The sequence below is a fragment of the Saccopteryx bilineata genome, chromosome X, assembly GCF_036850765.1.
Source record: "Saccopteryx bilineata isolate mSacBil1 chromosome X, mSacBil1_pri_phased_curated, whole genome shotgun sequence".
Classification (NCBI taxonomy): domain Eukaryota; kingdom Metazoa; phylum Chordata; class Mammalia; order Chiroptera; family Emballonuridae; genus Saccopteryx; species Saccopteryx bilineata.
In genome coordinates, this window is record NC_089502.1 from 23,348,519 (window position 1) to 23,368,047 (window position 19,529).

General features: G+C 36.4%; 1 protein-coding gene across 2 annotated transcripts in view; it reads left to right on the top strand.

Annotated features, from left to right (window-relative positions):
• Window positions 1-19,529, top strand: part of TENM1 (teneurin transmembrane protein 1) — a 1,131,584-nt gene that overhangs the window by 889,201 nt on the left and 222,854 nt on the right. Inside the window, exons 14-15 of one of the 2 annotated variants that reach the window (XM_066248720.1) lie at window positions 9,297-9,320; window positions 11,914-12,060. In XM_066248720.1, coding sequence (XP_066104817.1) covers window positions 9,297-9,320; window positions 11,914-12,060 — 171 coding nt within the window. The remainder of the gene's footprint in view (window positions 1-9,296; window positions 9,321-11,913; window positions 12,061-19,529) is intronic. The other variant, XM_066248721.1, reaches the window with a different exon arrangement.

Below are 19,529 nucleotides of genomic sequence, written 5' to 3' on the forward strand. Positions count from 1 at the left end.
AGACTTGTCACAGAATTTGAAGTTGAAGGAGAGAAAAAGGAGAAAGTTTACACATAGTCGGAAAGTTTCATTAACTGGGAGGTTTCTTCTTTTGTTGATAGTATCTTATTTCTTGTGTCATTTCCTTTCTGTTACTTCAGTATTCCTTTCATTTTCTGCTTTCAAGTACTTTGAGTTACTCAAATGAAAGATGATACATTGGAATAAAGTGTCATTAGTTGATAAGAGAAGTACTTTTATTTATTTATTTATTTATTTTTATAATTTTATTTTTTTAATGGGGTGACATCAATAAATCAGGATACATATATTCAAAGATAACAAGTCCAGGTTATCTTGTCATTCAATTATGTTGCATACCCACCACCCAAAGTCAGATTGTCCTCTGTCACCTTCTATCTTGTTTTCTTTGTGCCCCTCCCCACCCCCTATCCCTCTTCCATTCCCCCCTCCCCCCCGTAACCACCACACTCTTGTCAATGTCTCTTAGTTTCAGTATTATGTCCCACCTACGTATGGAATAATACAGTTCCTGTTTTTTTCTGATTTACTTATTTCGCTTCGTATCATGTTATCTAGATCCCACCATTTTGCTGTAAATGTTCCGATGTCATCATTTCTTATGGCTGAGTAGTATTCCATAGTGTATATGTGCCACATCTTCTTTATCCAGTCATCTATTGATGGGCTTTTTGGTTGTTTCCATGTCCTGGCCACTGTGAACAATGCTGCAATAAACATGGGGCTGCATGTGTCTTTACGTATCAATGTTTCTGAGTTTTGGGGATATATACCCAGTACAGGGATTGCTGGGTCATAAGGTAGTTCTATTTGCAGTTTTTTGAGGAACCACCATACTTTCTTCCATAATGGTTGTACTACTTTACATTCCCACCAACAGTGTATGAGGGTTCCTTTTTCTCCACAGCCTCTCCAACATTTGCTATTACCTGACTTGCTAATAACAGCTAATCGAACAGGTGTGAGGTGGTATCTCATTGCCGTTTTGATTTGCATTTCTCTAATAGCTAAAGAAGATGAGCATCTTTTCATATATCTGTTGGCCATTTGTATTTCTTCCTGGGAGAAGTGTCTATTCATATCCTCTTCCCATTTTTTTTGGATTGTTTGTTTGTTTGTTGTTGAGTTTTATGAGTTCTTTGTATATTTTGGATATTAGGCCCTTATCTGAGCTGTTGTTTGAAAATATCATTTCCCATTTAGTTGGCTTTCTGTTTATTTTGTTATCAGTTTCTCTTGCTGAGCAAAAACTTCTTAGTCTGATGTAGTCCCATTCATTAATTTTTGCCTTCACTTCTCTTGCCATTGGAGTCAAATTCATAAAATGCTCTTTAAAACCCAGGTCCATGAGTTGAGTACCTATGTCTTCTTCTATGTACTTAATTGTTTCAGGTCTTATGTTTAGATCTTTGATCCATTTTGAGTTAATTTTTGTACAGGGAGAGAGACTGTAGTCCAGTTTCATTCTTTTGCATGTGGCTTTCCAGTTTTCCCAGCACCATTTATTGAAGAGGCTTTCTTTTCTCCATTGTGTGTTGTTGGCCCCTTTATCAAAAATTATTTGACTATATATATGTGGCTTTATTTCTGGACTTTCTATTCTGTTCCATTGGTCTGAGTGTCTATTTTTCTGCCAATACCATGCTGTTTTGATTGTCGTGGCCCTATAATAGAGTTTGAAGTCAGGTATTGTAATGCCCCAGCTTCATTCTTTTTCTTTAGGATTGCTTTGGCTATTCGGGGTTTTTTATAGTCCCATATAAATCTGATGATTTTTTGCTCTATTTCTTTAAAAAACGTCATTGGAAGTTTGATGGGAATTGCATTAAATTTGTATATTGCTTTGGGTAATATAGCCATCTTGATTATATTTATTCTTCCTAGCCAAGAACAAGGTATATTCTTCCATCTCATTATATCTTTTTCGATTTCCCTTAACAATGGTTTATAGTTTTCATTATATAAGTCCTTTACATTCTTTGTTATGTTTATTCCTAAGTATTTTATTTTTTTTGTTGCAACAGTGAAGGGGATTATTCTTTTGAGTTCCTTCTCAGTTGTTTCATTGTTGGCATATAGAAAGGCTAATGACTTCTGTATGTTAATTTTGTATCCTGCGACCTTACTGTATTGGCTTATTGTTTCTAGTAGTCTTTTTGTGGATTCTTTGGGGTTTTCGATGTATAGGATCATATCATCTGCAAAAAGTGATAGCTTTACTTCTTCTTTTCCGATATGGATGCCTTTTATTTCTTTGTCTTGTCTGATTGCTCTGGCTAGAACCTCTAGTACCACATTAAATAAGAGTGGAGAGAGTGGACAACCCTGTCTTGTTCCTGATTTAAGGGGGAAAGCCTTCAGTTTAGTGCCATTTAATATGATGTTAGCTGATGGTTTATCATATATGGCCTTTATCATGTTGAGATATTTTCCTTCTATACCCATTTTGTTGAGAGTCTTAAACATAAAATTGTGTTGTATTTTATCGAAAGCCTTTTCTGCATCTATTGATAAGATCATGTGGTTTTTGCTCTTTGTTTTGTTGATATGGTGTATTACGTTAACCGTTTTACGTATGTTGAACCATCCTTGAGATTCTGGGATGAATCCCACTTGATCATGATGTATTATTTTTTTAATATGTTGTTGTATTCGATTTGCTAGTATTTTGTTTAGTATTTTAGCATCTGTATTCATTAGAGATATTGGTCTGTAGTTTTCTTTTTTTGTGCCATCCTTGCCTGGTTTTGGGATGAGGGTTATGTTGGCCTCATAAAATGTGTTTGGAAGTATTGCTTCTTCTTCAATTTTTTGGAAGACTTTGAGTAGAATAGGAACCAAGTCTTCTTTGAATGTTTGATAAAATTCGCTGGTATAGCCGTCAGGGCCTGGACTTTTATTTTTGGGAAGGTTTTTAATGGTTTTTTCTATTTCTTCTCTACTGATAGGTCTGTTTAGGCTTTCTGCTTCTTCTTAACTCAGTCTAGGAAGGTTGTATTTTTCTAGGAATTTATCCATTTCTTCTAGGTTGTTGAATTTAGTGGCATAAAGTTTTTCATAGTATCCTACAATAATTCTTTGTATATCTACAGTGTCCGTGGTGATTTCTCCTCTTTCATTTTAGATTTTGTTTATATGAGTTCTTTCTCTTTTTTCCTTGGTAAGTCTTGCCAAGGGTTTGTCAATTTTGTTGATCTTTTCAAAGAACCAGCTCCTTGTTCTATTAATTTTTTCTATAGTTTTTCTGTTCTCTAATTCATTTATTTCTGCTCTGATTTTTATTATTTCCTTTCTTCGGCTGGTTTTGGGTTGTCTTTGTTCTTCTTTTTCTAGTTTCTTAAGATGGGAAGTTAAGTGGTTCACTTGGGCTCTCTCTTGTTTGTTCATATATGCCTGAAGCGATATGAACTTCCCTCTTATCACTGCTTTTGCTGCATCCCATAGATTCTGATATGTCGTATTGTCATTTTCATTAGTCTGTATATATCTTTTGATCTCTGCACTTATTTCTTCTTTGCCCCATTCATTTTTTAAAAGTATGTTGTTTAGTTTCCACATTTTTGTGGGATTTTTTTCCTCTTTTTTGCAGTTGAAATCTAGTTTCAAAGCTTTATGATCAGAAAATATGCTTGGTACAACTTCAATTTTTCTGAATTTGCTTATGTTGTTTTTGTGGCCCAACATATGGTCAATTCTTGAGAATGATCCATGTACACTGGAGAAAAATGTATACTCAGTCACTTTGGGATGAAATGTCCTGTAGATGTCTATCATATGCAGGTGCTCTAGTGTTTTGTTTAAGGCCACTATGTCTTTGTTGATTCTCTGTTTGGATGACCGATCTAGAGCCGTCAGCGGTGTATTGAGGTCTCCAAGTATGATTGTATTTTTGTCAGTTTTTGTTTTAAGATCAATAAGTAGCTGTCTTATATATTTTGGTGCTCCTTGGTTTGGTGCATATATATTAAGAATTGTTATGTCTTCTTGATTCAGTGTCCCCTTAGCCATTATGAAATGGCCATTTTTGTCTCTGAGTACTTTTCCTGTCTTGTAGTCAGCATTATCTGATATGAGTATTGCTACACCTGCTTTTTTTTGGATGTTATTTGCTTGGAGTATTGTTTTCCAGCCTTTCACTTTGAATTTGTTTTTATCCTTGTTACTTAGATGAGTTTCCTGTAGGCAGCATACAGTTGGATTTTCTTTTTTAATCCATTCTGCTACTCTGTGCCTTTTTATTGGTGAGTTTAATCCGTTTACATTTAGTGTAATTATTGATACTTGTGAGTTCCCTATTGCCATTTTATATCTTGCTTTCTGTTAGTTTTGTGTCTTGTTTGATCCTTCTCTTTCGTTTTTCTATCTTTTGTTTTTATTTGGTTGTATTCCATACATCTTTCCTCTGTTGCTATCTTTTTTATCTCATGTGCTTCTGTGGTGGTTTTTTCAATGGTGGTTACCTTTGAGTAATGAAAAGGGTCCCTACCCTGTTCATTGTAGTGAACTATTTTGTGAGTACTTTTGCACTCCATCGTCCTTTGCTACTGTTAATCTCCATCTTCTCCCCCTCTTTCTTTTTGTTGTTGTCACAGTTTAAATTTGGTTTTATTGTGTTCTTCTTGGAGCTTTTACTTGTGGCTCTGTTTTTTTTTTGTTCTTTGTATCTGATTGGAGAACCCCCTTTAGTAATTCCTGGAGTGGGGGTTTTCTGATGATGAATTCCCTCATCTTTTCTGTATCTGTGAATGTTTTTATTTCTCTTTTGTATTTGAAGGATAGCTTTGATGGGTATAGTATTCGTGGCTGAAAGTTCCTCTCTTTCAGGACTTTAAATATTGGGGTCCCCTCTCTTCTAGCTTGTAGAGTTTCTGCTGAGAAATCTGATGATAATCTAATGGGCCTTCCTTTATATGTTGTATTCTTCTTTTCCCTGGCTGCCTTGAGAATTTTTTCTTTGCTGTTGGTTTGTGTCAATTTCATTATGATATGCCTTGGAGTAGGTTTGTTGGGGTTAAGAAAACTTGGAGTTCTGTTTGCTTCTTGAACTTGAGGCTTTAGTTCTTTCCACAGGCTTGGGAAGTTCTCATCTCTTATTTGTTTGAGTATGTTCTCCATTCCATTTTCTTTCTCTTCTCCCTCTGATATACCTATTATTCTTATGTTATTCTTTTTGATGGAGTCAGATAATTCTTGTAGGGCTATCTCATTTTTTTTAATTTTTGAGTCTCTTTCTTCTTCTCTCTGTTGTGCCTCAAGTTGCTTGTCTTCCATTTCACTAATCCTCTCTTCTATCTGACCTGTTCTATTAGCTAAGCTTGTTACTTCGTTTTTCAGCTCGTGAATTGAGTTTTTCATCTCTGTTTGATTTGTTTTTATAGTTTCAATTTCCTTGGACATATATTCTTTGTGTTCATTGAGTTGTTTTCTGATCTCCCTATATTGCCTTTCTGTGTTTTCTTGTATATCTCGGAGGATTTTTAGTATTTCTATCTTGAATTCTCTGTCATTTAGATCCAAGGTTTCCAATATATTAAATTTTTTCTCCATAGATTTTTCCTCATCTAGCTGTGTTACCTCTCTTTCTTTTGTATCCATGATATTCGATTTTCTCTTCCTTAATGGCATCTGAGGGTGGTTTTGTTGATAGTATTAATGAGATTTAATAAAGAATAAAAAGTTAAAAAAATAAAAAAAATTAAAAATCGAAAAGAATTGTTTTTTTTAAAAAAAAATTAATAATGAAATAAAGAAAAATAAAATAAAATAAAAATTTTTAAAAAAAGGAAATTATTCCCCCCCTCCTTTTTTCCTCTCCTCTCCTCTCCCCTCTTTCTTGAGAAAATCTTGTGGTGGACTGTGAGTTATAACAAACAATGCCTGTGATGGAGGGCCTGAATTGGGGAAAAGTAATAAAGGGGCAAAAAAGAAAAAAAAGAAAAAAAAAAAAAAGAAAAAAGAAAATAAAAAGATCGTATGGACCCACAAAAAGCAAATAAGGAAAAAATTTGGGTCAAGAATAAAATGATTTGCTTTTAGGTGTTGGTTGTCTAAGAGTTATGATGAGAGGAATAAGAGGAAAACGGAAAAAAGGGGGGACAAATTAAAAACTTACTATTGTATTTAGTGGAACAAGAACTAGATAATATGGAGAGCCAGGGATGGGAGCACTGCTAGTGAGTTAAAAAGGTGAAGTAAAAACCCCCCAAAATGCCACAAACATAGGTTTGAGTCCCAGATAAGATAATTTGTTTGTTATTGAGGTTTGAATGAGAGGAGATGTAAAGGAGAAAGGAAGAAACTAATATAGAGGGAGAAAAGAAAAAGAGAGAGAGAAAAAAAAGAGGGAACCACTAAAAGAAGAAAAAAGAAAGGAGAGAGAGAGAGAGTTAAGGGTTTTGGAGTGCAACCCTCATAGAGAGAAAGGAAGAGAAGAGAAAAGATAATGGGAGATGTAACACTTATGGGTAGTGTAGTTCAAGGAGAGGAGAGAGTAAGACCAGTAGAGAGTTAATCGGCCAAATTGGAGGAGGAAAAAAAAGTATCAAGAATGAAGATAAGAGAAACAAACGAACAAATATAATAAAATGTGATAGGTTATAAAGTCTGCAGATTAATCTTGATTTTGAGAGGTTATCTTCTTGCTTTTTCTTTTCTCTCCCTCTTCCTGGTCGGTGACTCTGTACCCCGGGTTCTGCCCCTTTGGCACGCTCAGGTAGAGGCTTGCAGTTGATAAGTCTCTATGGCAATGTCATGTATTGTGCTTTAGTCTCATGGGAGTCGAGGCTCATTAGCATTTATAGGCTCCGACAGTGAGAGAGTCCATGTTCCTGGAGCCTTTCTCCTAGTCTTTCCTTCCTCAATTAGTAGCCTGATAATCCAGCTATGGGGTTGCTGCTGCCTCTGCCTGGATAGTAAGAGGCTCAAAGAGCTGGCAACTCCCCACTGTATTTCCACTCAGCACAGGGCTCTGGGTAAGGCTCAATCAGTCAGAGCTGCTAGCATAATCAGGCGGGCTTTCCGCCCACTCAAAGACCACTGGCTCTGCCACTCTGTCCGGTAACACAAGCGGGCGCCCACTTCTGGGGGGCGCTTGGAGGAAACTCTCACTCACTGTTTGCGACCAGGATATCCAGCCAGCAGTCTCACGCTCTGAGTGAAACCCCCAACCGCAGGGAAAAGTTGCAGCGTTGGAATTGAGTCTCACTCCGTCCCCGTGCGCGGCTTTTGCAAGGTGCTGGGGCGGCTCGAAATTCCGCTTTGGCCCACACAAAGGCCCCTGACTCTGCCCCTCTCTGCGATAACACGGGCGCGCACTGCCGAGGCACTCGGAGGAATCACTCACTCCTTATCTGCGCGCGCAAACCAGGATATGAGGCCGGCCGCGGTTCCCTCTGAGTGAAACCCTCACCAGCACGGAAAATCTCCACCGTTGGAATTAGTTCTCACTCCCTCCCATGCGTGGCTTTCCCAGGGCGCTGGGGCTGCCCAGGACTCTGTCCTCGGCCCACAGAAAGGCCTCTGACCCTGCCTCTCCGTGGGGCAACACAGGCACCCACTCTCGGGGCCTAGGAAGAAATTCTCGCCCACTAACTGCGCACCGACCAGGAGACCGGGTAAAATGGCCGCTCCGCTTGTCTTTCTTTGTTTGGGTTTGGCGCGAGTGTTAGCTTATATTGCCCGGGTTGCCACAGGATCAGATTTTCCTCGGCTTGGATCTGTGTGCCACAGCCTGGTTCGGCCGTTTGTGCCGCGGCGGCCTGGATCTATTCACCCCCTTTGCCCGCCTCAGTTTCTATATTCACAGTTACCAGAGAAAGCCACCCTGTTTAGGTTAGTGAGGAAGGCGGAGCATTTCTTACTCCCTATTTCCTTCGGGGTTTGGTTATATATTTAGCCAATTTTTCACTCAATCATACCTTTGGGTGTATTGCGAAGCATCTGGAAGCTCCAAGTATAGGTTTTTCTGTTTCTGGTTGAAGATCTTGTTGAGTTTTGGGGGAGATTTATCGGTATCGCTTCCTACCCCGCCATTACTCTGACGTCATCTTGTACTTTTATTTTGAAAGCCACATTCACTGATCACTTTTCCTTTTGAAAATTATATGTTGTTTCGGTTGAAAGCACTTAGAGGCAATTTCATTAAATAAGACTACTTTAAGAGGGATCATTTGATATCATTAGGCACTATCTTTAATGTATATGAGGCCGACACTTCTGACCTACCAACAGAACATTTGTATTTAATTGTTTACCGGATAGCATAGAGAATTTGTACCGAGGAATCCACCCACTGTCAGTTCTTGTCACCAATTTCACTAATTTTCAGGACACTACACAGGAGACAGTCTGTGGGAGTGAGAAAGCCTATGTAATAATTAATAATGAAGGTTTCACTTTTCAAATGCTTTCTTTTTCTGGGAAACAAAAATCAAAGTCCTTGAAACATACATGTATCTGCTGCAAAGGTTTCCTGCATATATAGAGGGACAAGCATGATTGCCATTGTTCAGCTAACTAAAGTGGGTTGCAGGGTGCCCCAGTGTCACTCTCTGAGCATGCAGAAAATTTACACAGAGCAAAGGCAAGTGTGGGGGTCTGGATACCCAATTCATTGTTGTGGGCTCCCCCTCACACACTAGATTATACTACAGCTTCCATTTTTAGGTGGAGGTATTTTGTTATAATGGTTGGAACCTGACAAACTAATGTATGATATAGATAACATATATAACATAATCTTAATAAACTATATTACCACTCTACTGAAGGTATAGTATATCTTCTTCTGTGACTGTGGAAAATATTTAAGATTCATTAAAAAGGTGACAAGGGGTGAAATTCACATGCAGCTTAAGTAATTACATCCCTGCCCTACAGTAAGTTTATTGCCTTCACATAAGCGGATGATGATTACTAAAGGTGGTTACTTCAAAACTTCCTTCTATAGATATTGCTAATAAGAATTTTTAGCCAGTACTCTTTTACAGAAGTTATTACTGAAATGGAAAAATGCAATTCTTATACTTTTAATGAAATATGACATTTTGGGGGGAAGCCTAATAGAGGTTCTTGCAGAAAAGCCATTAATATCTTTCCCACTGAAAATGTGATTCTCAGACTGCACAGGCCAGTGTACCAGCTTTTGAGCTGCAGGCATTCAACAGTTGACAGAATGCTGTTCTCCTTCCAGGCAACATATTATAAAATATTAGTATGTGTTTTACAGATTTGGTCTCCCAGAAATTCATTTAAACACTCTTTTCTCCCCTTTTTAGCTCACTACTTAGATGCTGTTCGAGGTAAGATTTTTCTCACTAGTTTTATAACAGAAAAATATTTTAAATGCAAAATATGCATGTGGGAAAGGAAGGGTTGAAGTTTTGCGGGTTTTGTTTGTTTTTTCTTTTACCTTTTGCAATTCTAAGTGTAATATTGTCAAATTCAAGCCATAATAGTCAGACTAAAAAGTAATTTGTTTTAACAACATTCAAGACTCATTTATTGCTATAACTTGTAACAGATGGATAAGCAGTTTTAAGAACTAGTTTTTCCTTGTCTTTGAGGTGTGTGTGTGTGTGTGTGTTTGTGTGTGTGTGCGTGTTTGTGTGTGTGTGCGTGTGTATGTATGTATAACATACAGGTAATTATTAAATTAAGTAGGTTTAGGTAAACAGTTGAATTTTTCCTTTAACATTATGATATAGCACTAAGTTCATGAACAATGTCCTTACAAGTTTAGAAGAATTATCCCTCTATAAGTACTCCATCATTCAACACCCCCCCCCAGGGATCTGCCTTTGATAGAAATAGTAAGAGTTTTTTCATTGGATATCCTGGGGCCTCTCATTACTTCAGCCTCAGAAGGCTGAATATGTTCCAAATTATTATTAAATTTTTGTATCCTTTGTATATCAATGAGAATAAAACTAGGTAAGTGGAACTAGACAAATTCCTTTCTTAAACCTAAATATATTCATCTTATACCACTTATTAAGGAATTCACACACACACACACACACACAGAGTCATGTGCTACCTTATGATGTGTCAGTCAATGACGGACCACATAGACAACAGTAGCCCTATAAGATTATGATGGAACTGAAACATTGCTATCACCTAGTGACATCATAGCTGTCATAAGGTTATAGCACATGCATTACTCATGTGTTTTTGATGACATTGGTGTAAACAAACCTGCACTACTAGTCATATAAAAGTATAACATACCATTACAATAATAGGCTATGCCATCTAGGTTTGTGTAAGTATACTCAATGATGTTCTCACAACAAAATTGCCTAATGACACATATCTCAGAATGTATTTTTATTATTGAGCAGTGGGTGACTATGTGTACACACACACACACCACCATTACCACCACCACCACCACCACCACCAGTTGGTCCTCCATATATGAGGTTCCACATCTACATATTTAACCAACCACAGTTTGAAATGTATTAGAAAACAGAAATTCCAGCAAGTTGATTCCTAAACAATATAGTATAACAATATTTACATAACATTTATATTGTATTAGATATTATAAGTAATTTAAAGATGATTTAAAGTATATGGTAGAATAGGCATAGGTAATATACAAATATAATGTCATTTTATATGAGAATTGAGCATCCTTGGGTCCTGGTTCCCCCAGAGTTCCTAAACCAATTCCCTACAGATACTGATGGACAATTATATATATATTGTCTTTTCATATTTTCTAACAACCATCGGTCTGTAGATAGTTGCTTCGAAAACCATTTGGAAGGAACACTGTGTTGCATCTAAATATTTTTTAAAATATTTTTGCCCTTTATACTTACAGAATTTTCTTAAAAAGACAAAAAAAATGAAAAGAATATCGATTGGACTATCTCCAGTAAAATCTAGATCTAGTCTTGTATTGCTACTGGAAAAATTTCCAGAAGCTCTATGTCTTTATTGCCATCTATGCTCATCTGCCCTCTAAGCACTTAGCACATACAGCACTTAGCACATACACAGTTTCCCTTTGAGATAGCCTACCTATGAACCATTGGTAGAAAGAGTAGGGTATCCCCAAGAAACTAAGTCTAAGGAGATACCATTGCCAGTGTTTGTAGTTTACTGATAGATAGAAGTAATTCAAGCATAACAATTTTCTCTTGACTAAATGTATCTAGTTATCCTCCAAAATTCTGAAAGTCTAAATTTGGCATGCACTAATTACATAAACATTCGCTGAGCACTTACTACAAGCATAATATTATGCTGGTTTTTGGGAGAGATACCAGATAAGTAAAATTAAAAAAATAATAATCTTTAGCCCTAAGATTAATAACAGTCTTGAAGAGAAAAAATGGAACAGAAAATTGCAGCAATTTTTGTGACACCATATGGGCAAATACTTAATGGGAAGGCCTGAACTGTATACCGACATAGCAAAATCCTAATGCCATACATTCTGAGAAAAAGATCCATACACACTAGAAGCTAGGGGTGTTTCTCTTGCTAGAGAAGCATTTTTCCCCAGCTTATTGGACATAACTACATACAGTTTTATCTATCCAGTTTTGATTGGGATGAAGAGATGCATTTTCAAAAAGAATCAAAATGGGTTTTTTTTGTCCCCATCATAGTTTTTCTTGTATCTGAACCAGAGGTTGGAAATTAGGGTCAGCATTAATAATGCTTAATTGCCTCTCTAAGGGAAAGTACAGCAGAATAAGGAATAATGAGTTCCCTGGGAAGTTTTGGTAAGCAGGCAAAGTTCTCTTCCATTTATTCAACACTTCATCTGAATGGAGACCAGATGATTAGATGCTTCCCTATAAGGAGATACAGCATTGCTGGCCAATGGCATTCTGAGGTCTCTGCGATTGTTACTCTCTACTATCTTTTCAGATGGCTGCCCAGGACTCTGCTTTGGAAATGGGCGATGTACCCTGGATCAAAATGGTTGGCACTGTGTGTGTCAGGTGGGTTGGAGTGGAACAGGCTGCAATGTAGTCATGGAAATGCTTTGTGGAGATAACTTGGACAATGATGGAGGTGAGTCACTTATAAAATGTTCACTTAAGAAGATAATAGCCCAACCTTCATCACAATAATGGCCAATCTGACCAAGAGTGAAAATTAAGAATCCTTAGTATAAACAATATTGAGTTCTATATACTATTTTTAATTGTCAATTTATTGAAAATGTACTATGATCAGGCAATACTCCAAATTCTTAGCATTAATTCCCATACCAACACTATGAGATAAAGGTACTATTTTTTCATATTTATAGATGGAAAAACTGTTTCACATAAGGATGGTACATGACTTTTCTAAGGTTGCATAACTGGAAGGAAACAGAACCAAGATTCCAATTCAGGGATATATGAATTCAGAGTCTATTTTCTTAATTACTACAACCATGCTGCTTCCCGTACCTATGGTATTTATTATGTACCATATTAGCTCAGCATACAGGTGTTTAAACTATCAGATACTAGTACTGTATGAATGTGATACAGTTTTCTTTGTTTTAAGTTATTTAGAGCTCTCTCTTGTATCTCTACCTTTTAGTAACACTTTATATATTTCAAAGGACACAGCATCAGGAAAATTCAGAGTAGAACTTTTTATATTTAATTCAAAAGCTTCACATAATGTTTTTAAAAGCCATATGTGGCTCCAACACCTTAGGGTAACCACGTCTATTTTTTAGTTAAGCAAAGAAAATCACCTAATACATTGTACAATTGGGCCTTGAAACAGCTCAAATCACCTCTGAATGAGCTTAAAACAACAAACTCTCACTTTCTTCTTACTTTTACTCAAGGAAACATAAAATTATCAAAAATCTTTCTTTCTAATATCTGTATGCTATATAGCTTTAAATAAAGTAGATTGTTAAATTTGACTTCCCAGTTTTCTGTGCTGCTTAGACAATCATATACCTTGTCATTTAAATACAAACATGGGGTTTAAATTAATATGGTAGCAATCATAATTTGAGCACCAAATTGAGTGTAAATTGCCTCCTTTACTTGTCATGGCTAGCAGTTTACCTTAAGAAGTTATAAGACCTGGCCCTGGATGGATGACTCAGTGGATTAAGCATCATCCTTGCATGCCAAGGTTGCTGGTTTGATCCCCAGTCAGAGGACATACAAGAAGCAATCAATGAGTGCAAAATTAAATGGAACTAAGTGGAATGGCGAGTTAATGCTTCTCTTTCTCTCCCTCCCTCCCTTATCCCCTCTCTCCCTCAGCCCATCTCTCTATCTTGCTTTATCTTACTCTCTCTCTCTCTCTCTCAAATCAGTTGGAATTTTTTAGAAAGTTATTAGAACTTATAATTTTTATGTGGAAGCAACTTTGTGGTTAAGAGCACAGGTCTTTGAAGTTATATTTTCTGGGTTCAAATACTAACTCTGCTATGTACTCACTGGCTGTATGATCTGGAAAGTTAATTCATGTGAACTATTTAAGGGATAATTATACCACTCTTCCACCACCACCCACACACATACACATACAATAAACTTAGGATAACAGTCCATTTTCTGACAAGATTGTTTACTACCACCTGACCAGGCAGTGGCACAGTGGATAGAGCATCGGACTGGGATGCGAAGGACCCAGGTTCAAGACCATGAGGTCGCCAGCTTGAGTGCAGGCTCATCAGGTTTGAGCAAGACTCACTAGCTTGAGCCCAAGGTCACTGGCTCGAGCAAGGGGTCACTCAGTCTGCTGTAGCCCCCCGGTCAAGGCACATATGAGAAATCAATCAATGAACTAAAGAACTGCAATGAAGAATTGATGCTTCTCATCTTTCTCCTTTCTGGTCTGTCTGTCCTTCTCTCTGACTCTCTCTGTCTCTGCCACAAAAGAAAAAATAAAATAAAAGATTGTTTACTATCTATCTAAATTGAAGTTTTTCTTTGGGAAACCAGAGTGAAATTTCCAATTAAATGCTACACTAATTAATCATTTACTTGACTTTTATGGCCCTCCAATAGTTATCTTTTTCTTCCTTTATATCCTTTGCATTATCTGCCTCTTTAGCTAGTGAGCCCTCTCCTCTACACCCATCATTCTCTGTCCATCATTTAAGTCCCAACTCAGGCCATATCTCTCATGAAACCTAGGACATACACAGTGCTTATCACATGTACATACAAACAAACAATTATACCTTGTCTTTGTTTTTTTTTTCTTGTTGCATATTAAGCATGATTTAGACTCCATAGTTATATGGTCAATATAATCACTAATAATATTAGCTTGCTTGTATTCAAGGTTTACTTCATACAAAGGCATTGTGTTGAGTCTTTTTCATGAATTATTTCATTTAATCCTTATGAAGTAGAACTATAATTAACACTAATTTACAAATTAGAAAACTGAGGCACAGAGAAGTTCAATAAGTTTCTCAAGAATACATGACAATGGGAGAATATATTCACCAATCTGTCTGATAAGGAGTTAATAACCAAAATTTATAAAGAACTTGTAAATCTCAACACCAGGAAGATAAACAATCCAATCAAAAATGGGCAAAAGAAATGAATAGACACTTCTCCAAAGAAGACAAACATATGGCCAATAGGCAGATGGAAAAATGTTCAACATTACTAATCAATAGAGAAATGCAAATTAAAACCACAATGAGATACCACCTCATACCTGTCAAAATGGTGCTCATCAACAAATCAACACATAATAAGTGCTGAAGAGGGTGTAGAGAAAAGGGAACCCTCTTGCACTGCTGGTGAGAATACAGACTGGTGCAGCCACTGTGGAAAACATATGGAGATTCCTCAAAAAATTAAAAATGGTATTGCCCTTTGTCCCAGCTATCCCACTTTTAGGAATATATCCTATAAATACCAAATCACTGATTCAAAAGAAGAAATGCACCCCATTTTTATGGCAGCATTGTTTACAGTAGCCAAGATCTGGAAACAGTCCGAGTGTCTGTCAGTGGACAAGTGGATTAAATAGCAGAGGTACATATACACAATGGAATACTACACAGCCATAAGGAAGAAGGAAATCTTACCTTTTGTGACAACATGGATGAACCTGGAAACTATTATGCTAACTGAAATAAGCCAAGCAGAGAAAGAAAAATACCATATGGCCTCACTCATTTGAGGAATCCAATGAACAATGTGAACTGAGCAACAGAACAGAGGGATCAAAGGGACCAGAGGGAAAGCATTAGAGGAAAAGTAGAAGAGAAGATGGGATCAGAGAAGGGAAAGAGATTAATGAAATTATATATACATGACACAGCAATATAGAGAACAGGACACCAAATCCTGGAGGGAAGGGGGGATGACATTGGGGGGAGGGGGCATGATGGGCCAAGGGGGAATAAGGGGGTGAGGGCAGATATATTTGTTGGGACACTTGAATCTATGTAAACACAAATTAAAATCATAAGAAAAGAATACTTGACAAAAAATGATAGAGCCAAGATGTAAGCCTCCGTGGTCTGCTTCATTCCAAACAGAATTTGAGGTGATGATATAAAGATTTCTCATTTGTTATATTGATTGAAAGGTATATTCTCAGAAGTACATTAACACTATGCGATTATAATTTCTGACTCAATTAAGGTTGAGCCTTAAGAAAGTAGAACTTGATAAAAATAATTAAATAATTATCAAGCATTTTTTTTAATAATTTTATTTTTTTAATGGGGTGACATCAATAAATCAGGATACATATATTCAAAGATAACAAGACCAGGGTATCTTGTCGTTCAATTATGATGCATACCCGTCACCCAAAGTCAGATTGTCCTCTGTCACCTTCTATCTTGTTTTCTTTGTGCCCCTCCCCCTCCCCCTTTCCCTCTCCCATTCCCCCCTCCCCCCCCCGTAACCACCTCACTCTTATCAATGTCTCTTAGTTTCACTTTTATGTCCCACCTACGTATGGAATAATGCAGTTCCTGGTTTTTTCTGATTTACTTATTTCGCTTCGTATCATGTTATCTAGATCCCACCATTTTGCTGTAAATGTTCCGATGTCATCATTTCTTATGGCTGAGTAGTATTCCATAGTGTATATGTGCCACATCTTCTTTATCCAGTCATCTATTGATGGGCTTTTTGTTGTTTCCATGTCCTGGCCACTGTGAACAATGCTGCAATAAACATGGGGCTGCATGTGTCTTTACGTATCAATGTTTCTGAGTTTTTGGGGTATATACCCAGTAGAGGGATTGCTGGGTCATAAGGTAGTTCTATTTGCAGTTTTTTGAGGAACCACCATACTTTCTTCCATAATGGTTGTACTACTTTACATTTCCACCAACAGTGAATGAGGGTTCCTTTTTCTCCACAGCCTCTCCAACATTTGCTATTACCTGTCTTGCTAATAATAGCTAATCGAACAGGTGTGAGGTGGTATCTCATTGCTGTTTTGATTTGCATTTCTCTAATAGCTAAAGAAGATGAGCATCTTTTCATATATCTGTTGGCCATTTGTATTTCTTCCTGGGAGAAGTGTCTGTTCATATCCTCTTCCCATTTTTTTATGGGATTGTTTGTTTGTTTGTTGTTGAGTTTTATGAGTTCTTTGTATATTTTGGATATTAGGCCCTTATCTGAGCTGTTGTTTGAAAATATCATTTCCCATTTAGTTGGCTTTCTGTTTATTTTGTTATCAGTTTCTCTTGCTGAGCAAAAACTTCTTAGTCTGATGTAGTCCCATTCATTAATTTTTGCCTTCACTTCTCTTGCCATTGGAGTCAAATTCATAAAATGCTCTTTAAAACCCAGGTCCATGAGTTGAGTACCTATGTCTTCTTCTATGTACTTAATTGTTTCAGGTCTTATGTTTAGATCTTTGATCCATTTTGAGTTAATTTTAGTACAGGGGGACAAACTGTAGTCCAGTTTCATTCTTTTGCATGTGGCTTTCCAGTTTTCCCAGCACCATTTATTGAAGAGGCTTTCTTTTCTCCATTGTGTGTTGTTGGCCCCTTTATCAAAAATTATTTGACTATATATATGTGGTTTTATTTCTGGACTTTCTATTCTGTTCCATTGGTCTGAGTGTCTATTTTTCTGCCAATACCATGCTGTTTTGATTGTCGTGGCCCTATAATAGAGTTTGAAGTCAGGTATTGTAATGCCCCCAGCTTCATTCTTTTTCTTTAGGATTGCTTTGGCTATTCGGGGTTTTTTATAGTTCCATATAAATTTGATGATTTTTTGCTCTATTTCTTTAAAAAACGTCATTGGAAGTTTGATGGGAATTGCATTAAATTTGTATATTGCTTTGGGTAATATAGCCATATTGATTATATTTATTCTTCCTAGCCAAGAACAAGGTATATTCTTCCATCTCATTATATCTTTTTCGATTTCCCTTAACAATGGTTTATAGTTTTCATTATATAAGTCCTTTACATTCTTTGTTATGTTTATTCCTAAGTATTTTATTTTTTTTTGTTGCAATCGTGAAGGGGATTATTCTTTTGAGTTCCTTCTCAGTTGTTTCATTGTTGGCATATAGAAAGGCTATTGACTTCTGAATGTTAATTTTGTATCCTGCGACCTTACTGTATTGGCTTATTGTTTCTAGTAGTCTTTTTGTGGATTCTTTGGGGTTTTCGATGTATAGGATCATATCATCTGCAAAAAGTGATAGCTTTACTTCTTCTTTTCCGATATGGATGCCTTTTATTTCTTTGTCTTGTCTGATTGCTGTGGCGAGAACCTCTAGTACCACATTAAATAAGAGTGGAGAGAGTGGACAACCCTGTCTTGTTCCTGATTTAAGGGGGAAAGCCTTCAGTTTAGTGCCATTTAATATGATGTTAGCTGATGGTTTATCATATATGGCCTTTATCATGTTGAGATATTTTCCTTCTATACCCATTTTGTTGAGAGTCTTAAACATAAAATTGTGTTGTATTTTATCGAAAGCCTTTTCTGCATCTATTGATAAGATCATGTGGTTTTTGTTCTTTTTTTTGTTGATATGGTGTATTACGTTAACCATTTTACGTATGTTGAACCATCCTTGAGATTCTGGGATGAATCCCACTTGATCATGATGTATTATTTTTTTAATATGTTGTTGTATTCGATTTGCTAGTATTTTGTTTAGTATTTTAGCATCTGTATTCATTAGAGATATTGGTCTGTAGTTTTCTTTTTTTGTGCCATCCTTGCCTGGTTTTGGTATGAGGGTTATGTTGGCCTCATAAAATGTGTTTGGAAGTATTGCTTCTTCTTCAATTTTTTGGAAGACTTTGAGTAGAATAGGAACCAAGTCTTCTTTGAATGTTTGATAAAATTCGCTGGTATAGCCGTCAGGGCCTGGACTTTTATTTTTGGGGAGGTTTTTAATGGTTTTTTCTATTTCTTCTCTACTGATAGGTCTGTTTAGGCTTTCTGTTTCTTCTTGACTCAGTCTAGGAAGGTTGTATTGTTCTAGGAATTTATCCATTTCTTCTAGGTTGTTGAATTTAGTGGCATAAAGTTTTTCATAGTATTCTACAATAATTCTTTGTATATCTACGGTGTCCGTGGTGATTTCTCCTCTTTCATTTTGGATTTTGTTTATATGAGTTCTTTCTCTTTTTTCCTTGGTAAGTCTTGCCAAGGGTTTGTCAATTTTATTGATCTTTTCAAAGAACCAGCTCCTTGTTCTATTAATTTTTTCTATAGTTTTTCTGTTCTCTAATTCATTTATTTCTGCTCTGATTTTTATTATCTCCTTTCTTCGGCTGCTTTTGGGTTGTCTTTGTTCTTCTTTTTCTAGTTCCTTAAGGTATTATCAAGCATTTTTATGACTTCAAGGTTATCTCAAGGCAGCCAAAATGTTTAATGAATGGATCAGTTACATATTGATGGATTAATGGATTATTCTCAATATCTGTTGTATACATAGAAACAGAAAGTAGAGAAGATTTTGCTGAATGTGTATTGACTTCTGAATATTTCTTTAAAATTTTGTATCGGTGTGGGAATCAAAAACCCCATGTGGGTTAAGTGCATTTTTATGATTGTTTCTTTAGGGAGTATGGGGGGGAGGGGGAGTTTGGAACTTCCAGTTACCATGTTTTTTTTTCTTCAGTAGGATTAAGATGATATTGGTTTTAAATATAAATTCAATTTTATCTTGAGGAAGGAAGATGGATTAAATAACCTGAAAGCCTCATTACTAAAATATTTTACAATAAATCCATTTTGATGCTATTTAAATATTATCCCTAAGAATACATTAAACTTCCTTCATTTGGTAGTTTCAGCTTTCTAGCTCTCCAGAAATGGCTAGATTCACTTAGTTGACTATGACTAATTATTGATACTTGCATATTTGTTTGCATCTGTGTGTGTGTGTGTGTGTGTGTTTGTACATTTCAATTAAATCAGGAAATGCCAATTGATCCTTTTGGAAAAATGTGTTCCTAATTTTTTCAATATAATTCTGCAGTGATCTTCCCAATCAATAAAGAAAAATACTTTCAAGGATTTGCTTTAAGTACCTACTACCTGCTT